Genomic DNA, 22,297 nt, shown 5'->3' on the forward strand with positions numbered 1-22,297 from the left:
GAAACATTTCTAATATCTTAAACTTTTCATTTTTTCATAAATTATGGGATTTTGGATTTATTTCACCGCATAATATTTCTGAAACTGATACAAGGAACTCGGGCTATTGTTGTAAAAGGGTAGCGGCAGTAGCAGCAGCAGCAGCAGCAGCAGCAGGAACCCATCCTCTCCCACGGTATAAAGAATATTGTAATCGAGCAAGAACAGACGTTAAACCTGCAGGGCATCATAGAACAGACCCACTCCAGTAAATTAATTCATTTCTGTTAAGAGCTATAAGCGAATATAGCTCCGCCGATTTCCGACCCATTTCGGGCACTTGTCACGTGACGGTTGATTAACCTCCGCTAGCGGAGAACGAGTGGTCGATGTCGTTACGCGGCTCGCTATTGTGTTATCTCTCACTAAAACACAAACGCGTCGTTGGTCGCCTGAACGAAACGTCGATTCACGCGACACTTCAATAGATTATGCGTCGAGAGTTGTTGAACATTTTTGCCGTCAATTTATCTTTTAGGAAAAAAAATACAGGATACTAGTGGCGCCCGAAAAAACCGAGATGATTCTGAGGGCATTAGAACCACTTCACTAGCAGTTCAATCCTATTCATTCTTCATCTAGTCATTAAATATTTTTAAAAAAGATGTAAAATTAGTCACATTTTCGGCCGAGTTTTGTTAGTTTGAAAGGGGACTGATTATATTTCGGTATCTCTCAGAGAAGGGAGATCAGGTTTTGAGTATAGACCGGGAGTTTAAGGGTGTCGGCTGCTATTGTGCGTGTATTGTGACGGGTCAATATGGCGATGTTGTAAAACATGAATTTCATTGTCAAACTGTCGCACAATGATTTAAAGGCCCGATAAAGAGTTGAGTTGAGTTGTGACAGACTCCTGTTTCTGGTCGGGGTTAAAACCGCCGAACAATAGAAAACGATTCATAAACGTTAAAAGGTATTAATGTGCGATGTGATGGCGGGGCCAGGCGGGCAGGCGGCTTCTCTTGCTCTCTCTCTCTCTAGGGCCCGATATTTAATTCTACAATCATCCGTCACATTTAAACATCAGGCCCCGTAATTACCGCTTACAAACAACTGCGTTTATTCTACCGGAAGTTATCACCCGTCACCCGTCATGCATCGCGACGTGTAACGGCCCTAACCGTCTGTGCCCGGATTTCAAAATTCAAAAATCGTCCTCCGTAACCACTACGAATACAGTCTCCCTATACGTGTATGTAAATATGTAATAATCAAATCCATGACGTATATTCTTCCTAGAAAACAGATGTTACATTTATTTTATATGCGACGTACATAAAACCCGTACATTCACATAGATCAGACATTGAATAGTTCAACACTAATAATATATTCAGTTTTCAATTATTCTGATATTTTCTAAAAAGAAACGAACTCATTTGAACTCGACGGGGACGCGATTTATCAGTTTTAATTGGTAAAAAAATCGACGCTAAATTTGAATTGATATAAAAATGGACTTTTTAAAATAACGGGCTTTATATCTATAATTCTGTTTCAAGGGATTCGACTAATTCCAACTGCGAAATACTGAGTTCAGAATTAACTCATAGGCCGTGTCAAAGTCAGATTTAGCGCATAAACGTAGAACTTGGTTCAGATTCAGTCTCGGAAATTTATACGCCTATAACCCCTATATCTCTGTTCTAGAAACTAATGCAAGAAAAAGATCATGATCTAAATTTGTATCGTTTCTCTAATTCGGCGGTTCCGGTGTCACGTGATCGCGCACGAGTGCCGTAACTATGCCTTAAATGATCTCAAAAATATTGTGTTTATTTTTTTTTTTGTTCAAGCTACGATCGCGGATGTTGATTTCTAGAATCAGACTCTCGATACTGTGCGATCACTACGATCACGTGTCGTCTGCCTATATTCCCTGCTGTTGATACCTAATGTTCTTCCTACTGATTAACTATAAATCTATAATTATGACAATAATATAATGACAAAATGCAGAACATATTCTTGTACAAAGCGAAAAATTTATCTGTTGTAAAATGCCAAATAAAAAAAAAGATTCTATCAAAATTAAGAAACGGTTTAGAATTTTTTCATTCATTTTGTTCGCGATTTTCTCATCGCCGAATCGGTTTTAATCCTAGAGAGCAGATTTTATTCTGCAGTTTTGTGGTGCTTTATTTCAGCAGCAATGTGGAGACCCTTCAGACTTGATCGAAGCCCATTTTTGCATTGATTCTAAAATCGATTCAAATTCGTCTTGAAGTTGGTAACTACTAATTCCAAGTCAAATTTTTCAGCGGATTTCTACTCGCAGTTCTCTTAACCGTCGAAATGGATCCAGACTTTTTGTGAAACCGAATTTTCGATTTCACTCCCTTCATAAATTCAGTCTATATTGAATCGATTTAGGAATAAGAACAATCCTTTTAGCGAAACCGTAACCCGGGATTGGGGGGACTCGGTGAGATATGCGGTTCCGTCGTGTTAACGGTGATGACACGTTGACAGATTGACGACAATGAGGATTTAATTAGAGGAAATGACATCTCGACTGAAGAGGAGGTGGAGGAGGTGGAGGAGGACAGAGCTATAGTTGTCGAAGATGACACCGCCGCTTTTGAAGAATTGACAAATTGACGACGCGATCTACACGTACACGTATAGTTTGTTGAGTTGAAATTCGTGAATATTTTCAATAGATTCTGAGTGGAACTTGAGTGGAATTTGAGTGGAATACGCGATTATAATCGAGAGGTCATTTTAAACTAGATAGAAGTTTAATGAGCCGTGTGTTATATTAGAGCCGTATCCAATAGACATCCACCCCCTCAACCCCCATATGTCATCATTTCAACCTCAAGAGTAATTATTATTCATCAATTGATTTGTCTCCGCTGGAAAAGGAAAACTATTGAATGAACCGTTCCCTCGTCAAGATGTCTGCCTCTATAGACTCCACCAATGACATCATCTTTAGTCGAATAGCAGACCTAGGTTCACAACTATGGAGCCCAACACGACTATGGATCCCTATGGGTCCATGGTTGAAACAGACCTAATTCTAAACTTGCCCCCCCCCTCATAAACACAACGTGAAACAGACAGCTAGAAAACCAAATCCCCCACAATCTAACCCTAACACCCCCCCCCCCCCCCCTCTATGACGTCAGGGGTGGAGAGATATTTATCTACTGTGGAATGAATGGATGAAGAATCTGTCGAGTAATTTAATGAGACCTCGTTCAATAGGCCTAAACGAATAATCATTAGACCTAACGTTGTTTTTATGAGGTGAATCTGATGATGAGGCTTGGTCTCTGCGTTAATGAATCGATGATTTATTGGACGCCGATTTCAGATATCATTTCATTCAATGAATGTATATTAAACCCGATAGATGAACGGTCCCGTCTCCCGCCTGTACGCCCTGTAAACCCCCACCGCTCGAAATCATGAAACCAAACCGACAAAAAAATGAAAGTTAAAAGCCATATCCGTTCGAAACGCTTTTCCCTAATTACCGAAACCCGTCCGCCGTACCCCCTGCGCCCCCTACTGTATGAATCATCCATTAGCATCACCGAGCACTTCCGGTATACACTCGTTTTCCAAATACGCCTTACTTTCTCCTCGAATAGCGATAGCGGTACGCCCCCTAGCGAGCGGTATCCGCTGTAAAGTGATGAAGCTTGTCGAGAGGGTTGTGTCGGTGATATTCTAATGCGACGCTTTCAGCCGCTACTGCTGCTGCTGCTGCTGCAGCTGCAGTATAATTGCATCAGTTTGTGTATAATGTTAATATGAATCAGTGAATCAATGACGGGTTTCTATCGATGGTACGACTCGTTTTGTTATCCTTAATACACGATACAAAATACTGATGGCAGTTAGTAATAGTAATTCTGTGGTCTCCTCCGTTTTCAAATATTACGCGGCGCGATATAATGAATAAATTCACACGTTTCGAAGTCGTGTCAGTTTTGATTAGCGGTTTTTATGCAGAGTAGTCGCCGACACTGAATAAAATCCGTATTTGATTTTTTTCGCTGCTGCTAATTTCTGTATCCTGTAATATGATTTTATACCGATCCCAATAATTGGGTTTTTTAAGGGTTTTATTGAGAAATGTTTAGAGAATATTTTTTTCTTATAGATGTTTCAATATTGAATCCTTCCTCACAGGTGAAATAGGGGGGGGGGGGAATTAATCATTTGGGATAATTCTCAAACCTAGAGAAAAGATGATTATAATTCAAACACACTTCATTTGAAGATTGATACAGATTCAAACTATTACAACTAAAATGTGTTTATAAGATCGAAAAAAAATCGGGAAATGTTTGAGTCGTATTTAATTCTAGTTCTAGGTGAATTTGGGTTTATCGAAACTAATGGATTCTCATCATATTACAAGATAAATCTGATATCTTAATATTCTAACTTATAGTGCATATCTTAATATTCTAACTTATAGTGCATATCTTAATATTCTTACTTATAGTGCATATTGGATTATTAGAATATAAAATCGTGTCATATTTAGATTGGGCACCTTTCATTGATATTATGACATTTAATAATTAAAGTTACTTTGTACTTTGTATTAATATACTTATATTATATGTTATAATTTCTTCCAAAAATAAAGATTATTATTATCATTATATCTAGATTCTGATTTACTGGCCGGGAAAACATGGATGTTTTATGGATTTTCATGATATATCACTTGATTAATGAAAATGTGCTCCAGATTTAGATAGATTCTCAAAGTTAATCTATCCGAAATTCGGAACTAAAATGTGTTAATCCATCATTAATCAGACATCGCGTCATCGGATCATATTCCGGGTATTTGTTTTCAAATCTTTATTTACACGAATATTATTTAAATATCGTCACGAGTTTTATTCCGTTGGTTCATCATGCGTCATATTATTATATGGTATCATATTTCATGTTCTGAACGCAAATATTTCAGGATTTTCACATAAAAATAGAACAACCGTCAACATAAATAATATATATTTAACCCAAATAGGAATTAGGACTAGAGGACTAGAAGCTATACAAGAAAATGAATTATTATTATCATTATTATTAATTTCATTATTATCATCATTATCATTGTATTAAACTAGAAAAATTAGAAAATTTTTAGAATATCTCGATATATTGGAACTATTCATTGACTAGTTTTAACTGTAGTTGAACTATTCATTGGCTAGATTTAACTTGATTCGAACTATTTATTGACTAGTTTTAACTATAGTTGAACTTTTTATTGACTAGTTTTCTATAGTTGAACTGTTCATTGACTAGTTTTTACTATAGTTGAACTATTTATTGACTAGTTTTAACTATAGTTGAACTATTTATTGACTAGTTTTAACTATAGTTGAACTATTTATTGACTAGTGTTAGTTAAAAATAGACTGACATTTGTTGAAATAAGCCATCAATACAATCTATGAATTCGCTAACTACTAAACTCCGTTCTTCCAAGTTTGGCGAATAAATTCATTTAGAAATACGCGACCTTTGAAATATTTCAAACATCTTTACTTACAATATAGTTTTTCTAATTATGTTACCCTGCAGTAACTTGTGTTCTGAGCTCATGATTGTTTGTAATGATTTTTGTGAAGCTATAAAATCTAACCCTAACCTAACTCAAAACAAAATCTGAACAAAACGCACAGTATTATACAGATTGATGAAAGTTTTTAAAATCGAAATGACGCGACGTTTCGAACTCTCACTAGCGATCATCGTCATTTGGATTTTTCATTGAATAATCATTGAATAATTTCTTGATTTTAAAACTCTTTAATCTGTAAAATCTACTTATGGTTTTTGTGTTTGAGTTTTCGTGTATAATTCTAACACAAATCTAGATGATTAGTTTAATAGAGAATATCAATGTATGTTTAACCTACGAAATGTCTATAAAACCCGTACGTGTTTCGTTTTTACTTTAGAATATGCAATTATTACCTTTAAACAGAATCAAGTGTTTAAATGATTATATCCTATGCTGTCTGATATAATTTGCTGTCCGCCTCTATAAACCGATTGCTCGTAGTCAAAAAGCCTATAGAACTGATGGATGTGGGATAAAGCGTAGAAATGAAGACCAGTAGAGACTAAGATATTCGTGGTTCCACTATTCATCACACGTCGTCAAGCTGTGTTCCATTCTAAATAATAATATACAGCCGGTTTTTTATCGCTTTTTCTTTCACGTATTTGAAAGCGTTTAGAATCATCTATAATTGGTCAGACGTTCCGTCAGGGGAAGGGACTCGTAGGGAGAGAGTCACCAAACTTGGTACCATCTGACCGGTCACCATAGCTAAACGGTCACCGCACTGACCGGACAAACCTCCAAACTCAGTCAATCACTTCTGGTCTATGGTCTAGTGGTTAGCATGCTCGACTGGCATGCTGGAGGTCTGGGGGTCGAGTCCCAGCTAGGGTTATGGTCTCGACCCAGCTAGGGTTAGGGATACAGACGATCTAGGGTTGTGGACCAGATGAGGCGAAGTAAACTTTGCCGTCGAAACTGCATCTATTTTTTATGCTCTATATCCGATCTATCTTATAGCAATGCGAAGTAATATTTTCTCACCCGATTTTTTCATTCCTAAACTTCACCAAGCATATTTTTGTTATGTATTTAACCTGTTAAATTAAAAGCTATTTCAACCAGTCCGAATATTAAGCATATTATATTTATTCATTTATTTATCTATTATAGATCACAGGCGGATAATTCATGGAATATCTATCCATATATATTAATTCTCGCACAAATCACTAATGGACCATCAGGCCCTGGGTCTTTATCCCCTAGAGGACGTTCAACAGGAGCATGCACGGGTAAGCGAGGATCCGTATATACCGAATCGTACCGGTTGACCCAGCATTTAAATAAGTTGTAACGGTGATTGGTCTAAAACTGTGAAACAGACCTGGTACGCTGATAAGAGGGGTAAGACTCAGCGGTAAGGGATTAACGTTTTGGTTTCTATTACCGTCAATATAACAGCGGCTTATCCCTGGATTATCCTCCGTCTGTTACTGGTGGATGATTGGAAGAAGCTGCGCGCGCAGCGGGTATCGGTAGATTCGCGAGGGAACGATTGTTACGCCGGAGTAAAGTTTTCTCTACCCCGAGTTTTAAATCAGTTGTTGCACGTTTTTTTTCAGTTTTGTTTTCGAATCTAATCTGAAACTGGAACATATTATTTATCGCTAGATTTGTTTCCATTTTCGAAATTCGGTTGATTTTATAGTTTCAAACGAACTATTAAAGAATTATTTTCAAAAAGATTTCTAATTAAAATTCGGAGTTGAGTGGAATTAAAGTTGTCGTTTGAATTGTAATTGTTTGTTTCGGTAAAAACTCGTTTTTTCGAATTTTCGTAGCGCCTGAAATTTCTATAATTCCAGATTTATTTCTTAACTTATATGTATCGTACCGGAATTGACGTCACTTCCGTGTTTGTCACCTACATATAGGTATTAATAACCTGTGTTCTCGAGTAGGCGCAGGAAGTTGCGCCTGAAGACCTCCCTGGTTTGACGTCAAACATGAAGGCGCGACCGCCTCAAAATAATCGTGAAAATTTATTCAGAATTATCACGAGAAATGGATCCGCTGGTTATAACACGTTAAAGCATGCTGGAAATAGAGGTGTGAGGGGGAGGAGAGAGAGAGGACAGAGAGAGCAGAGATAGGAGAGAGGAGAGTGAGGGAGAGGGGAGAGGGGGAGAGAAGCGAGGAGAGAGAGAGAGGAGAGAGGAGAGAAGGGAGGAGAGGGGAGAGGGGGAGATGGAGATGAGAGGAGAGAGGGGTGTGAGAGGGGAGAGAGGAGAGAGAGGGAGAGGGAGAGAGAGAGAAAGAGAGGGGGAGAGGTGAGGAGGGAGAGAGAGGGGAGAGGGAGAGAGAGAGAGAGAGAGAGAGAGAGAGAGAGAGAGAGAGAGAGAGAGAGGGTAGAGGGGGAGATGAGAGGAGGGAGGAGAGGGGAGAGGGGGAGATGAGAGGAGAGAGGAGAGAGGGGTGTGAGAGGGGAGAGAGGAGAGAGAGGGAGAGGGAGAGAGAGAGAAAGAGAGGGGGAGAGGAGTGGAGGGAGAGAGAGGGTAGAGGGAGAAAGAGAGAGAGAGGGGGAGAGGGAGAGGGAGAGGGAGAGAGAGAGAGAGAGGGGGAGAGGAGAGGAGGGAGAGAGAGGGTAGAGGGAGAGAGAGAGAGAGAAGAGAGGGGGAGAGGAGAGGAGGGAGAGAGAGGGTAGAGATGGCCGGCTCATGAAAGAAAGAGAGCTTCAATAAAAAAGTGTCGTCGCGACACCTTTCATATTTCACAGTATATTGAATAGTGAATAGTCAACAAGTGAAGAACATGTATTTATCACAGCGGGTGACGACGGCTCAATGCGTTATACAGAACAAACTGTACATTTATCCATCGTTTAAAACGTACATCATTAGCAAACACACTACATACAGTCAGTCAGCGAGTTTAATTGCAAATGGGCGGTACACGCCCCCTGGTGGTCACTTAAAATGTTAAATCTCTGGGAACGGTCATAACGATTTGTGATCGGGTATTGTCAGGCAGCGGCGGTTTGGTTCCGATAAAATTGGACAAAAAAAAAACATCGAGCGAATTGTTAGAGGACGCTTAGTTAACAATCTGACTGACAATCATCGTGACAATAATACTGACAATCATCGTGACAATCACACGATAATCTGCAACAAGTAAATATCGGTGAATTCTTCTGTTGCTTCGATTCAACTCCGTGAAGATGTATTTTTGCGTTAAACAATTCACAAATTGTCTGAACAAAAAATTATTGAAAGCAATTTTCCTGAAGCTTCCAATAAAGCTGATAAAAGCGAGCGAGGTTTTTTTCTAATTTCTTGCATTGATGGTAAAATATAAAACTTTTTCAAAATTTGTCAAATATTTCCTACAAATTATGACATTTTCTAAACTTCCCCAAAATAGTTTTCAATCTAAAATCATAACGTACCGTTTCAAAATCATTTTCAACACTGCTAAAAAATTATCTCGCGCTAAAAACTATCCGGCGGATTAAACTTAACCGTGGATTAGGTAATCCATTAAACAGATTGACAAGTTATTCCATGTTAAAGGTGTCAAAACGATAAAACGAATTGTAAAGGTGTCTGCGCCGCCGGATCTGCGCTAGACACTTCAACCCCACACGGGCACCTGTTCACAAAAGGCAAACGTCTGCCATAACGTCTCCGCGAGGGGAATTCACGAGACTCCTTCACCACGGTCCATATCTCCGTTATCAATAGTTTGTTGTGGCGGTTTTATTTTCTCCTAAAGCGAGTATTTTGTTCTATGTAGCCGTGAGTTGTAATGATCGGTTAAATCTACGTGGAGTCGTATTATATTTGAAGTGGTTCGTGGTGACAGTATAAGAGAAGGACGGATAACGGCGAGCCCTTCTTTCTAGACGTAACGTCTCCAGTTTTACAAATCACTGCTCGCTAACTTCAATTACGTTTCACACTCTATAAAAAGATGGAATTTTTTCCACCAAAAATTCGTCTACAAACTTGAACGAGTTCAATTTGATCACGGAAAAAATGTTCGTACAAATTTGTCCATTGAAAGCTTACGGTATGAAGGAAAATGAATTTTGATGAGTACACGGAACGTCAGGGTTATGCTGTTCCGTATGGTAATGATTTGTAAAATAATTTTTGAAAAATCTAGAATGAAATAATTTTCACTTCATGCGAGCAGTTCTACAAAGGTTCTCAGTTTAATAGAACTAACTTTCGGTGTTTTAGGGTTCAATTTGAACCAACAAAAGAACGAACTAACTAACGAACCAGGTGTCCTGCTAAAAACCTCAGTTCGGAAAGAGCACAAACCCGTCCTTCATAACGTCGCTGTTGGGACCAATGCAAAACACTGCGTTATAAACATCATCTATTTTACAATATTTTTGTACTAATTCCTACTACTTTATATTGTAATTTAATTCGTAAATAAAACATCAACATCATAACGAATTTTGCAGAGTTACAAAGAATTATATTTTCATCGACTCCGAATTAGATTCGGTAAATTTATTTTCTGAAAAAAATGTTGCCGTTAAGCAGCGCTCAGTGGCATTAACGGGTGGCAGCTTTATAACGGATATTGACTGCATAGTGAATACTATATCTTAAAAATAACGGTATTTTCTAAACACATCAATCAATTCTGTCTATATTCATATCTACATATATAAATTACATGCACCCGCTATAGTTTTAACGTGCTTTGTTTTTCTTGCGAGTTTCACCCAGAAACTAAACGCTCGGAATCGCCGCGTAAATTAGCAAATCTTACTCGCCGGATCTATTTACTTACCGGGCTAGGTCCCAGTCAATCATCTCTACAATTGAGCTTATATTGGCGACCCCCGTCGCGGTGCACTCGTTAACCCCCGAATATTAACCGAATGTTACGCGCATTGTGCCTGCTTTACCAAAACAATAAACTCGTTTTATATCGGGCGTTTCGAATGAGAGAAACTGAGAGAGAGAGAGAGGGCTGCGCCTATTGGTGACGACGGTTCATAATTCGGCGAATATTTCGTTTCGCTGTGGTCGTGATTTTTCAGGAAATTCGCGGCGTTAAGCGTGTGAATTTCTTATAATAATCAAACGCATTCTTAACACAATCCCTGTTAACACAATCCCACCAATACACAGCGTTTAGTCTCAATAGGCTGTGTAGGCGCTGATGGACCCCTCCCCCGTATTCGAGTTTTAACAATCGACACAGAACTTAGAGAGAACATTTTAGAATAAATCGATTTGGTTTAAATCAAATTGTTCGGATTTAGAGGTAAAATCCTGCAACTGTTGAAAAGTAAAAACCAATCTGTTGGGATTTTTATTCCAATCTATTTTGAACATTTATAAAAAAAAAATAGTATGCTGTACACTGCTAGGGGACCGTGCGAGGGAACTCACTGAGGGAACACTGCGAGGGAACTCACTGAGGGAACTCACTGCGAGGAACACTAAAAAGGGACCCACTGAGCTGCCACGTGCGCGGAGAACTTCCACTATATCTGTATAAATCAAGATCGGATGATTTTAACTATTTTACAGTTTTATGCTAAATAGACAAGTGCTGGCGCGATAAGGGGGGAGGGGGGTAGAAATTCCTAACTCATTGTGTGGTCCGCAAAAAATTAACATAAATAACCCCCCTGATGAGGGATATAGGCTGTTCCTAGTTAACGCGTTGTGTGTGGATTCAGTAATGTTTCGGGTTTTTAAGGCAGGGTCGATTCTATCCCGTAACCCGAAAAACTTCTATAATTAGAACATAGAAATCAAGAAATGCATTTTTCTAATTATTCAGATTAAAATTTGGATAATTATTTCGAGAAACTCATGTCAACTTCTATGAATAGTGTGATAATGTCAAGAAAACATTTAAATGCGGGATTCGAACCCGATTAATGAATGTTGTCGAACTTTTTCGGTACTATCGTTGGCCTGTATGTTCGGTCAGCCCGATATAGGGTCCATGGGCCTGTATGGTAACCAGCTCAATCTTAGGGCCCCACAGGAAATTTATTATTGCCCTGAATTGAGCTGTTAATGTGAAATACATTTTCGATGGGATTTTTCTTGTCTTTTACTGTTTTAGGACAATTCGTTTCTCTGCGATGATAAGCACAGTCTGTATGTGATAAGCAGGTAAGCGGGTAAGAGGAGAACCTGTCAATCAAACAATCAAACGCTATCTGAATGGCGTTAGGTAATACACCCGGATGTAGCCAGCAGGCCGCGTCGAAGGTCACGTGATGCCCGCCGCAATTAACACGTCAAATAGTCTGCAGCTACTGTGTGAGGGTAAAACCGTTTATAAAACTGTAGCAGGAGTCAGTGAGGTGTATCACTGTCGAGAGACCTGTCAGTCAAAACTACACCGACAAACTGGGAGGTCAGATACAGTAACTCTGTGAGGTCAGATACAGTAAAACTGTGAGGTCAGATACAGTAACTCTGTGAGGTCGGATACAGTAAAACTGTGAGGTCGGATACAGTAAAACTGTGAGGTCGGATACAGTAAAACTGTGAGGTCGGATACAGCAACTCTGTGAGGTCAGATACAGTAACTCTGTGAGGTCAGATACAGTAACTCTGTGAGGTCAGATACAGTAAAACTGTGAGGTCAGATACAGTAAAACTGTGAGGTCAGGTACAGTAAAACTGAGGCCACATACAGTAAAACTGTGAGGTCAGATACAGTAAAACTGTGAGGTCAGATACAGTAAAACTGTGAGGTCAGATACAGTAAAACTGTGAGGTCAGATACAATAAAACTGTGAGGTCAGATACAGTAAAACTGTGAGGTCAGATAAGTAAAACTGTGAGGTCAGATACAGCAACTCTGTGAGGTCAGATACAGTAAAACTGTGAGGTCAGATACAATAAAACTGTGAGGTCAGATACAGTAAAACTGTGAGGTCAGATACAATAAAACTGTGAGGTCAGATACAGTAAAACTGTGAGGTCAGATACAGTAAAACTGTGAGGTCGGATACAGTAAAACTGTGAGGTCAGATACAGTAAAACTGTGAGGTCGGATACAGTAAAACTGTGAGGTCGGATACAGTAAAACTGTGAGGTCAGATACAGTAACTCTGTGAGGTCAGATACAGTAAAACTGTGAGGTCAGATACAGTAAAACTGTGAGGTCAGGTACAGTAAAACTGAGGCCACATACAGTAAAACTGTGAGGTCAGATACAGTAAAACTGTGAGGTCAGATACAGTAAAACTGTGAGGTCAGATACAATAAAACTGTGAGGTCAGATACAGTAAAACTGTGAGGTCAGATACAGTAAAACTGTGAGGTCAGATAAATAAAACTGTGAGGTCAGATACAGCAACTCTGTGAGGTCAGATACAGTAAAACTGTGAGGTCGGATACAGTAAAACTGTGAGGTCAGATAAGTAAAACTGTGAGGTCAGATACAGCAACTCTGTGAGGTCAGATACAGTAAAACTGTGAGGTCAGATACAATAAAACTGTGAGGTCAGATACAGTAAAACTGTGAGGTCAGATACAATAAAACTGTGAGGTCAGATACAGTAAAACTGTGAGGTCAGATAAGTAAAACTGTGAGGTCAGATACAGCAACTCTGTGAGGTCAGATACAGTAAAACTGTGAGGTCAGATACAATAAAACTGAGGCCACATACAGTACAGAGTTGTAAGTTGACAGTTTATAGATGAGAGCTCGCGTATTGAACTGTGTTGTTAGAGTCTGTGTACACGTGTGGAGGACGTGCTACAGTCGTTTCTTCAACAGACACCCTCGGTTATTTCTCACAGGGACTTGTCACAATTGATAGTGAATAAATAAAACCAGTATCGATGACAGACCCCAGTATCCATGTATGATAAAAAAAACACGGATGGCAACTAATCATCAATCTGAAAATGACTTCTCCGCTTCAATCGATTGTAATTCCAAAAATCCTCAACCGATTCACATGATTACTGCCATTTTTGCTGTCCACCATAGAATCTGTACACCTCCATTTTGAGCTATCTCCCGTAAATAAACGCCGATTTCGTTTGTGAGATATTTGTCGTAGAGTGATCGTTATAGGCTCGTTGGAAGCAGAAAGTCTTCTTGTTTGTATTAAAGCTAATTTCAAAACTGGACGCAGAGAGTCGCAAGAAGCTGGATGAGATTTACTCGGAGATGCAGCGAGCTGAACAGGATGAGTTGAACAAACTGAGATCTGACAGCGAGAAAGAGTTGAACTATCAAGTGCGACTGATGAAAACGACCATGGAAAAATAGAACGCCGAATTCAAACGAGAGCAACAGCAGAAAACCGCAGCGGAATCTAACAGTCAGAAACTCAAACAGGGTATGTTTTTAAAGAACTGATTCATTCTGACTGGCTCTCTTTGACTGGCTCACAGGGACTTGCCACAATTGATAGCGAGTGAATAAAATCAGTATCAATGACCAACCCCAGTATCAATGACCAACCCCAGTATCAATGACCAACCGCAGTATCAATGACCAACCCCAGTATCAATGACCAACCCCAGTATAAATGACCAACCGAAGTATCAATGACCAACCCCAGTATCAATGACCGACACCAGTATCAATGACCGACTCCAGTATCAATGTATAATAAAAAGATTATTTTTTATCATACAGGGATACTGGGGTCGGTCATTGATACCGGTTATATTCATTCACTATCGATTGTGACAACCTAATGGTTATTTCTAGGGCAGGCGACATCGAAAACTGGAGACGGTTGACCTTAATTTCAAAGAATTTTATTATGTAATTTGTGCATATAAAAACTGGTTCGATAGACGACACGTGATACTAACCCAGACAAACGTGTGCGGAGTCGTATGATTTAGTACTAACTATCCAGGCACACAGTTTTAATCTACACTGGTAACCTGAACAACCTACTAGTATCCTGAACCTACTGGTAACCTGAACCTACTGGTAACCTGAACCTACAGGTAGGCTAGCGAAATGGATATAAATTTCAACGGTAGAAGAGTACTCGTGACAGGTGCGGGTAAAGGTAAGTATGAATTTAACACCACTAGGGGGCAGTATTTCAATGTATCTGTAATTCTAGTTTGTCCCGCTAGGGGGGGGGGTATATCTATTCTATTTTGTCTATTGATATGTATAGGTCCCGCTAGGGGGCGGTATATGTATTCTAGTTTGTCTATTGACAGGTATAGGTCCCGCTAGGGGGCGGTATATGTATTCTAGTTTGTCTATTGACAAGTATAGGTCCCGCTAGGGGGCGGTATATTTATTCTAGTTTGTCTATTGACAGGTATAGGTCCCGCTAGGGGGCGGTATATGTATTCTAGTTTGTCTATTGACAGGTATAGGTCGGTGTTGCGTGAAAATATTGGTTAAATGTGGAGCTTAAGTTGTGGCCTTGTCGCGTACACAATCTGACCTTGACTCACTGAAACAAGAGGTATATGACCTTCATACATTGAATGACGTCACTAATCAAACCGTGTGATGTCATAAGGGGGATTTATGGAGGCCGCCATGTTTTACCGGAATGGTATATCCAGTATTTTTGATATTTCACAGTTTTCTGATATTGAGACGATTTGTCTTGATTTGAGAGATTGGAAGAAGACACGTGACGCGATAGAGGGCGCTTTACCTATAGATCTATTGGTTAATAATGCAGCGCTGAAAAACCCGGATGGACCTCTGTTAAACGTCACTGAACAAAGTTTCGACGAGAAAGATTTGAGACAAACACACATCGCGTGTCACCCGAAATCCTGAAGTGTTAAATTGTGTTTTGATTTGATTTTATTTCTAGCACGATGAACGTGAACGTAAAATCAGTGATTAACGTAACTCAGGTAACACGTGATCAAACACTTACTTTTCACTTATTTAAACAGTCACGTGATCAAACACTTCTCACATATTCAAACAGTCACGTGATCAAACACTTCACACATATTTACATCAACAGAGATTGTTTTGTGAATTTTCTATAGGCCTATTTTGTTTTTTGAAGGTCGTTGCTAAGAATTTGATCGATCGTAAAATTCCCGGTTCAATAGTGAATATCTCCAGTATCCTGTCGACTCGGGATTTGAATATTCCCATGGATTCTTATTCGATGAGTAAAGCTGCATTGGACGCGATGACTCGACTTGGAGCGGTACAATTTGGACCGCACGGGGTACGTACATTACCGGGGTATTTCAGCTATTGCCGGGGCTTGACTTTGAATCCGAATGTAACGTATGTAAATACCAAAATACCAAATCATTGGAATTTAAAACTGAAATCAACTAATAAAACTGAATAGTGAGTTCTATCTAAGGTTTCGACTTGAAACAGCGCCAGCGCTTTAAGGGGTAACAACATTTTTGGCTCCGTTAAAAGAACGTTACGATTTGCCGGGTACTAGGCCTACTGTGTAAAACTGTTTTCAGATAAGGGTGAACTCTGTGAATCCGTGCACGACTAAAACACAAATGGTTATCGATCACTTTATCGAAGGCCCGCCGGAAATGCGCAAAGCAATCGACGCTCAGGTGAAAAGAATACCTCTAGGCAAACTGGCAGGTGAGTTCACATCGCGTCATAGTGGCCGGAAAACTAAAATGTCATGTTGATGCCATTAGACGGCCAATGCGAAACTATGGTAGAAGATTTCTATCTGTCACTGTTTCTATCTGTCACTGTTTCTATCTGTCACTGTTTCTATCTGTCACTGTTTCTATCTGTCACTGTTTCTATCTGTCACTGTTTCTATCTGTCATTAGTTTCTATCTGTCATTAGTTTCTATCTGTCACGGTTTCTATCTTCTATCTGTCATTATCTGTCACGTCACGGCTATGTGACAGCTCTTTACTCGGTTTGTCAATTTGATGTATATATTTCACAGAGGAACAGGACATGGTTGATATGATAGTGTATTTGTTGAGTGACCGATCTAAGATGGTTAACGGTCAGTGTATCTACGTCGATGGAGGATTCACAGCTACTTAATTCAAGAGGTTTTACATTGTGTTTCAACCTTATGTAATAATTGAGTAATAAATAGGCAAAATATTTCAAAATTTGGTCTTGGTTTGATAGTCGTAGTTTCCCATTCACCGAGAGGTGGCGCTCCAGCCTGGTCGCGGAGAGGTGGCGCTCCAGCCTGGTCACGGAGAGGTGGCACTCCAGCCCGGTCGCAGAGAGGTGGTGGTTCTCCAGCCCGGTCGCGGAGAGGTGGCGCTCCAGTCCGGTTGCGGAGAGGTGGATCTCCAGTCACGGAGAGGTGGCGCTCCAGCCTGGTCACGGAGAGGTGGCGCTCCAGCCCGGTCGCGGAGAGGTGGTTCTCCAGCCCGGTCGCGGAGAGGTGGTGGTTCTCCAGCCCGGTCGCGGAGAGGTGGCGCTCCAGTCCGGTTGCGGAGAGGTGGATCTCCCGTCACGGAGAGGTGGCGCTCCAGCCCGGTCACGGAGAGGTGGCGCTCCAGCCCGGTCGCGGAGAGGCGGAGCTCTAAAGGAACGGAAAAAATGTTAACCGACAACTTGAGACAAGAATGATACATTTAGAGATTTACCGAATTTATCCCAAATGACAAAAATACAGACTCTACAAATATTTACGACAGTTTTCGATTCTTTTTCAAAGTCATCGAATTCAATATCACCGGGTTATATCTTATTCCATCTAGGTGGAACTAGAGATTAGCAAGAGCTCCTCTAACTCGAATCTGTTTAATGTTTGTTACAGATCACGTAGAGCTAGTGAGGTGAACATGTAACAGAAGTGGATTACTCCGAGCGTTATAAGTATAGCGGGGTAGCCGACGAATGGTTGGACGGCTCCGGCTAATATAGTCAAAACGATACTGGTGACGCGACACATCAACAAATCTACGGCAAAAAGCGTCTCGTAGTTACCGTGGAATTTCTGATCGGTAATGTCTGACAACCAAGAGTGGAAGAACGCTCCTAGTAAACTGAACGCCAGCGTGCACAGACCATCCGGAATACAAGCCTGCCAGATATTCCCGATAAACGGGTACGTGAATGCCGACGTCGCGGCCAGAAGGCAATAGATCAAACCGTAAATCCAGCGGTGGCTGCGAGTTTTAGAAACGATACAGCCGAATATATTCGTGCTGAAGACGAATAAGATAGCTGATGTGAGACGGACTGTGGCCAGTTGCCAGTAATCAGTAGCGACGTGTTCAATTATCCAAAACGGTACCAAACTAAAATAGACACTGCAATAAACATCAGCGATCGTATTAAACCCCAGTAATATCAGAGTTTGAGGATCGGTCAGCATCGCTTTCACTAGACTCAGTTGAAACGGTTTTTCGATCGCGTCGGAATTCATCGCATCGTCGCTACGATTATTGTCGATTCTAACGGCGGCGCGGATTATCGTCGTTAATCCCAGAGCCGAAAACAGGATCCAGAACGGGGCCGAACGCCCGATCGATTGGATCACGTATAAACACACCGAATAGCCCACAGCTGCGCCTGAGAATCGACAGCTATATATGATAGCTAAAGCTATGATTCGGGTGTCTGGGTTTCGATCGTAAGCGACTGAGACCATCGTAAGTCCGGAGTTTAGAATGAACGCGACGGAGACGCCGATGAGCGAGTAGGACGCGGCTAGGATCCACCAGTAAATCGGGAACACCGATACCAGTGTAGCTACGAGTCCGGTAATCAGGCCGCACCAGAACGGATTCACATACCCGTATTTATACGTCAGTCTACCGCAGAGGATATTCCCGATTATCAGCCCGAAATGATAAGCGGATTGAGTCGTGCCTATTTTAACCGCGATTTGCTGATCATCGGGAGACGTTTGGTTACCGGCGGCAGTTTCGTGAAGTAAATCGGTAGTAACCGTTAAGATAGTCCCGGCCGTTAATTCAACTATGAGTAAAGCGGCACTAACGATAGTTACTATCAGTACAGGACTACATTGACGCTGGCAGTTACAGCTGCTATCCGTCTGCTGGTGTCTGTCAGGTGACGATATCGTATCCGATATAGTCCCGTAATATTCATCGCTAGTCGATGAATTGTCTTCTATCAAACTCTCTTTCATCCTATCAGTTTTCTGTCGAGACATTTTATTTATCTGTTCGTTATTACGAGACTTACACAATCGATATGGGTAACACTTATAATGTGATTCCTTTTACGTCAGGCTTTATGGTATAGGCTAACATAGATCAACGAAATACTGGTTTTCAAAACTCGAAAGTTGGAAAAAATTTTGATACAACAAGAACCTTTAAAACCTTGAAAACAATAACGCATAGGTATATTGCATATAACACTGTGACCCGCTTTACGTCAGGATTTATGGTATATCAACGAAATACTGGTTTTCAAAATTCATAAGTTGATTTAGGAAAAAATATTATACAAAAATTAGTCTAGCATTTATGTAAAGGTCTTTCTATAAAGAAGGATTGATATTGAGTGTATTCACGCCACCCAGACAGATAGACATTGGTGGGGCGTCGGAGGACTGGAAATAATCTATAAACTCCCCTGGCTCCCCTCCCCTCCCTTCGAATTTTCAAAAATTGCTCGAAGGTTACAATTTCTAGAGATAACAAAATCGCTGACCACAAGAGGATTTCTTTTAGGCCTAATGATATTTATAATTGTCGAAATTCTGATATATAACAGTAATATTGTTAATAGTGTCGGAATGATGATAAAAGCCTGAGATACTAATAGCTAAACACTTACTATAGGTAGAATTAATGAGAGGTCACGGGGACGAGCAGAAAAATGGAGACTGCGAGTGGCTTTGAGCTGACGATATAAAGAGTGTCCAAATTTACATGGGTTTTATCAAACATAAAAATACCATTGAACAAAATACAAATACCACAAGTAGGCATGACAAAAATTACATTCGAATGATGAATTATTGGGCGGTGTCCATGGGCGCTGTTCATTGGGCTCCATCCATGGGCGCTGTCCATCGGGCTCTTTTAGGGTGACAAGGGGTATCTGTATATGAAGCCTGCAACCTGAAATACTAGGCCCAGTTCCACTGATGGTTGAAATAAGATCAGGTTCAAATTTCAAATCAACTGATTTTGACCAAAATATATTCTATAAAATCTAATTGAACGAGCAATATCCAAGCAATAACTATCAATCATAACTATCTGTAACTATCTGTAACTATCTGTAACTATCTGTGGAACTGGCTCCCGTAAAATTGTCCTACCTGACTATCTCTTCTCACTTTCTTTACGGCAGTTTTTTATCAATGCCCTGTTGAATCAACCAGTACTCAGTGAGCCAAATTTCGTGTTGCGAAAATATCTTCCAAACGAAAACGCTTTGCGTGAAATGTTTTTAGTTTTATGTAAGTCCAAAGTGAACCCGTCAGTATTTAAATGTCATCACCGTTTAGAAAAGTTGATTTCGTCCTGAAAAAAAAAGAATAATCACATCAGAATTTTTGAAATATAACCCGTGAAATCTGGAGAAGCCATGACGAGAAGTTTGTCGACGCTAGGCGGTGACAATTCGGGTGAAATAAGTTTGACTTCATGCTGGACTCATCTTAAACGAAAATATTTATTTCAAAGCTCTCGTTGACAGAGGGGACACAGGGCACAAAGGGCACGAAGGAGACAGGGCTATAGGGCACATAGGCACACAGGGCACAAATGAGACAGGGCTACATGGCACATAGGGCCACAGGGCACACAGGAGACAGGGCTATAGGGCACATAGGTACACAGGGCTACAGAGGGCCACTACAGGCCGGTCTAGGGGTTGCGGCGTGTGCGAGGAATTCTAGCATCGAATTGTTTTAGTTGCCACGAGTTACGCGCGTGAAGGTATTCATGTCGCGAGGGGTAACGGACCTCACCCTCCTCTCGCTAATAGCAACTAGATTCCATTTGTTGAATTAAACACGGGCTCAATAGATTAATATCTCAACATCAAACAATAAAGTTGATGAGTTTATAATCAGACGGTGGTTCCAGTCAATTAATGATCAAATTCAATGATTTTTGATTCTAAATAAAAGCGAGAAGCCTCCGTTGATATTCACTAACCTCCTGTTTTAATCGTTTAATCCCTTAATTACCGGATAATCCCGCTTAATCCACGAGCTATAATGATTAATCACTGATGAATGAACTTTGAACTTCGAACTGACATCGACACGGTTCCGATTGTTGCGTTGCTAGGTTACGGGAGGCGGTGACGACACGAGCAGCGCTCGGGTCGCGACGATCCCGTCGCAGTGGGATTCGAAAGTTCGAAATTGATTTCAAAAACACATTTCGACAACACTAATTCAACTTTGGACATATTTTTTGTAAATTTCAAGAATGAATAGAAGGCAGATTCGGTCTCAGTGTAGATTATTTAATCATTAAAAAGTTAATCAGTTACTGAGTAATGGCTGTAGTGTATTCAAAACTTGACCGACAGACCGCCCCGTACACCCTTCGCTAAAGCCCGACCCCTGTAACTCTAGGATACCCCCAAGTCTCCGGCAACACGTACATAATCGCAGTTTGTTGCCGAGAAGCGATTAGAACTGCGCAACCTACAACAATAGGTCTGCCTATACCTCACTAGTGAAATGTATTAAATAATTATACTTACTAAGTTCCGTTTATTGCCTGTTGCTAAGATGAGGCATTCCGAAGAAGAGTCCATGAAGTTTATCTGTGTTGGTGAGGGGTCTCAGTGAAGGCTGAACCATGAGAATATATTTGGCCCCTGATTTTGTTGGGCAGCACGAATGCGCCCAGCGGAACCCAGATTGTTTGGAGTTGTCTATATTGTGTTATCCTCGGCGTTTTGACGTCGAGGTCTTTCAGATACTGAAGCCTCATCGATCAAAATACCCGTCAGATGATTCCAAACAGCAGCAGCAGTTTGTTAAACCCATGTGGTGTCGTCCAAGACGTAACACATATAGTCGCCGGCCAATCATTGGACAGGTTCGAGAGAGAGAGCGAATGTTAGGTGAAATGCGGTCAGCCATTGTGGAAAATGTTCGACTTGTTTTACACGAATTCGGGTCATCTTCTCGTTTGAATACGTTCACATAAAACACAATAGATTTGACCTCCATCCCAACCAACAATATGTATATCAAAGTGGATATTTACTGGACATATCATATTGTTTATAACTTCAAGATTTTTCACATATAAATGTTTACACCCCAAGCACAATAGGACCAGGACCGGTGTAACAACATAGGACCGGTCTAACATAGGACCGGTGTAACGCCATTCTTGGCTGTGCACGCCCTCCCCCCGTTTTCTGTTCTATTTAGAATCACACAGATAATTTATCAGTAAAATCTGTTTAGCTCTTTTTCTAAAGGCGCCGTTTGTTGCGCAATAAACGAAGAAATTTGCGGATGAGTCTAAAACACTGAGCAGAATTCCTACTTTACGCATGATCATTTGTTTATCTAAAGGTAAATTATGATGCAATCCATACACCCTTTTGAAGTTAACTAACATACGGTCCAGTGATGCGGGAATTTCACAGATAAAAAACAGAAATACAATTATAAGAACCAGTTTTAATATTTTGAGTTCGGTAGATTTGTCACCGGGCGCCGCCGCGTCCGCGTGAAATTGTTTCTTTCGATTTAGTTTTCTAAATATCATAATTCCGAACAAAGTTAGATTTATCACAATTAGAAAAATAAAAGGTACAAG

The 22,297-nt window shown here is 40.4% G+C and overlaps 2 protein-coding genes across 5 annotated transcripts; one reads left to right on the forward strand and one right to left on the reverse strand.

Moving 5' to 3' along the window:
- Positions 1-14,495: 14,495 nt before the first annotated feature.
- LOC141911168 (L-xylulose reductase-like) lies at positions 14,496-16,649 on the forward strand. 4 transcript variants are annotated; one of them, XM_074802144.1, is made up of 6 exons: positions 14,496-14,633; positions 14,950-15,047; positions 15,170-15,453; positions 15,615-15,782; positions 16,039-16,171; positions 16,495-16,649. In XM_074802144.1, the coding sequence occupies exons 3-6, from the start codon at positions 15,415-15,417 to the stop codon at positions 16,596-16,598; spliced, it is 444 nt and encodes a 147-aa protein (XP_074658245.1). In that variant the 5' UTR covers positions 14,496-14,633; positions 14,950-15,047; positions 15,170-15,414; the 3' UTR covers positions 16,599-16,649. The 4 variants fall into 4 exon arrangements, with proteins under 4 accessions (XP_074658245.1, XP_074658248.1, XP_074658246.1 ...); XM_074802147.1 differs by having other exon boundaries at positions 15,627-15,782; XM_074802145.1 differs by having other exon boundaries at positions 14,502-14,568.
- Positions 16,650-17,325: 676 nt separating this feature from the next.
- Positions 17,326-18,696, reverse strand: LOC141911170 (chromaffin granule amine transporter-like). The gene has a single exon (XM_074802149.1). It carries the CDS (start codon positions 18,694-18,696, stop codon positions 17,326-17,328), a length of 1,371 nt encoding a protein of 456 aa, XP_074658250.1.
- Between the last annotated feature and the right edge of the window lie 3,601 nt (positions 18,697-22,297).

Source organism: Tubulanus polymorphus, chromosome 9 (genome assembly GCF_964204645.1).
Source record: "Tubulanus polymorphus chromosome 9, tnTubPoly1.2, whole genome shotgun sequence".
Taxonomy (NCBI): Eukaryota; Metazoa; Nemertea; class Palaeonemertea; order Tubulaniformes; family Tubulanidae; genus Tubulanus; species Tubulanus polymorphus.

Excerpts from the sequence above, each read along its gene's own strand:
- LOC141911168 (XM_074802144.1), top strand. The coding sequence starts at position 15,415 with ATGAACGTGAACGTAAAATCAGTGATTAACGTAACTCAG. Across the intron at positions 15,454-15,614 it reads CAGTGATTAACGTAACTCAG|GTCGTTGCTAAGAATTTGAT; the intron begins GTAACACGTGAT and ends TGTTTTTTGAAG. Across the intron at positions 16,172-16,494 it reads ACCTCTAGGCAAACTGGCAG|AGGAACAGGACATGGTTGAT; the intron begins GTGAGTTCACAT and ends TATATTTCACAG.
- LOC141911170 (XM_074802149.1), bottom strand. The coding sequence starts at position 18,696 with ATGTCTCGACAGAAAACTGATAGGATGAAAGAGAGTTTGATAGAAGAC.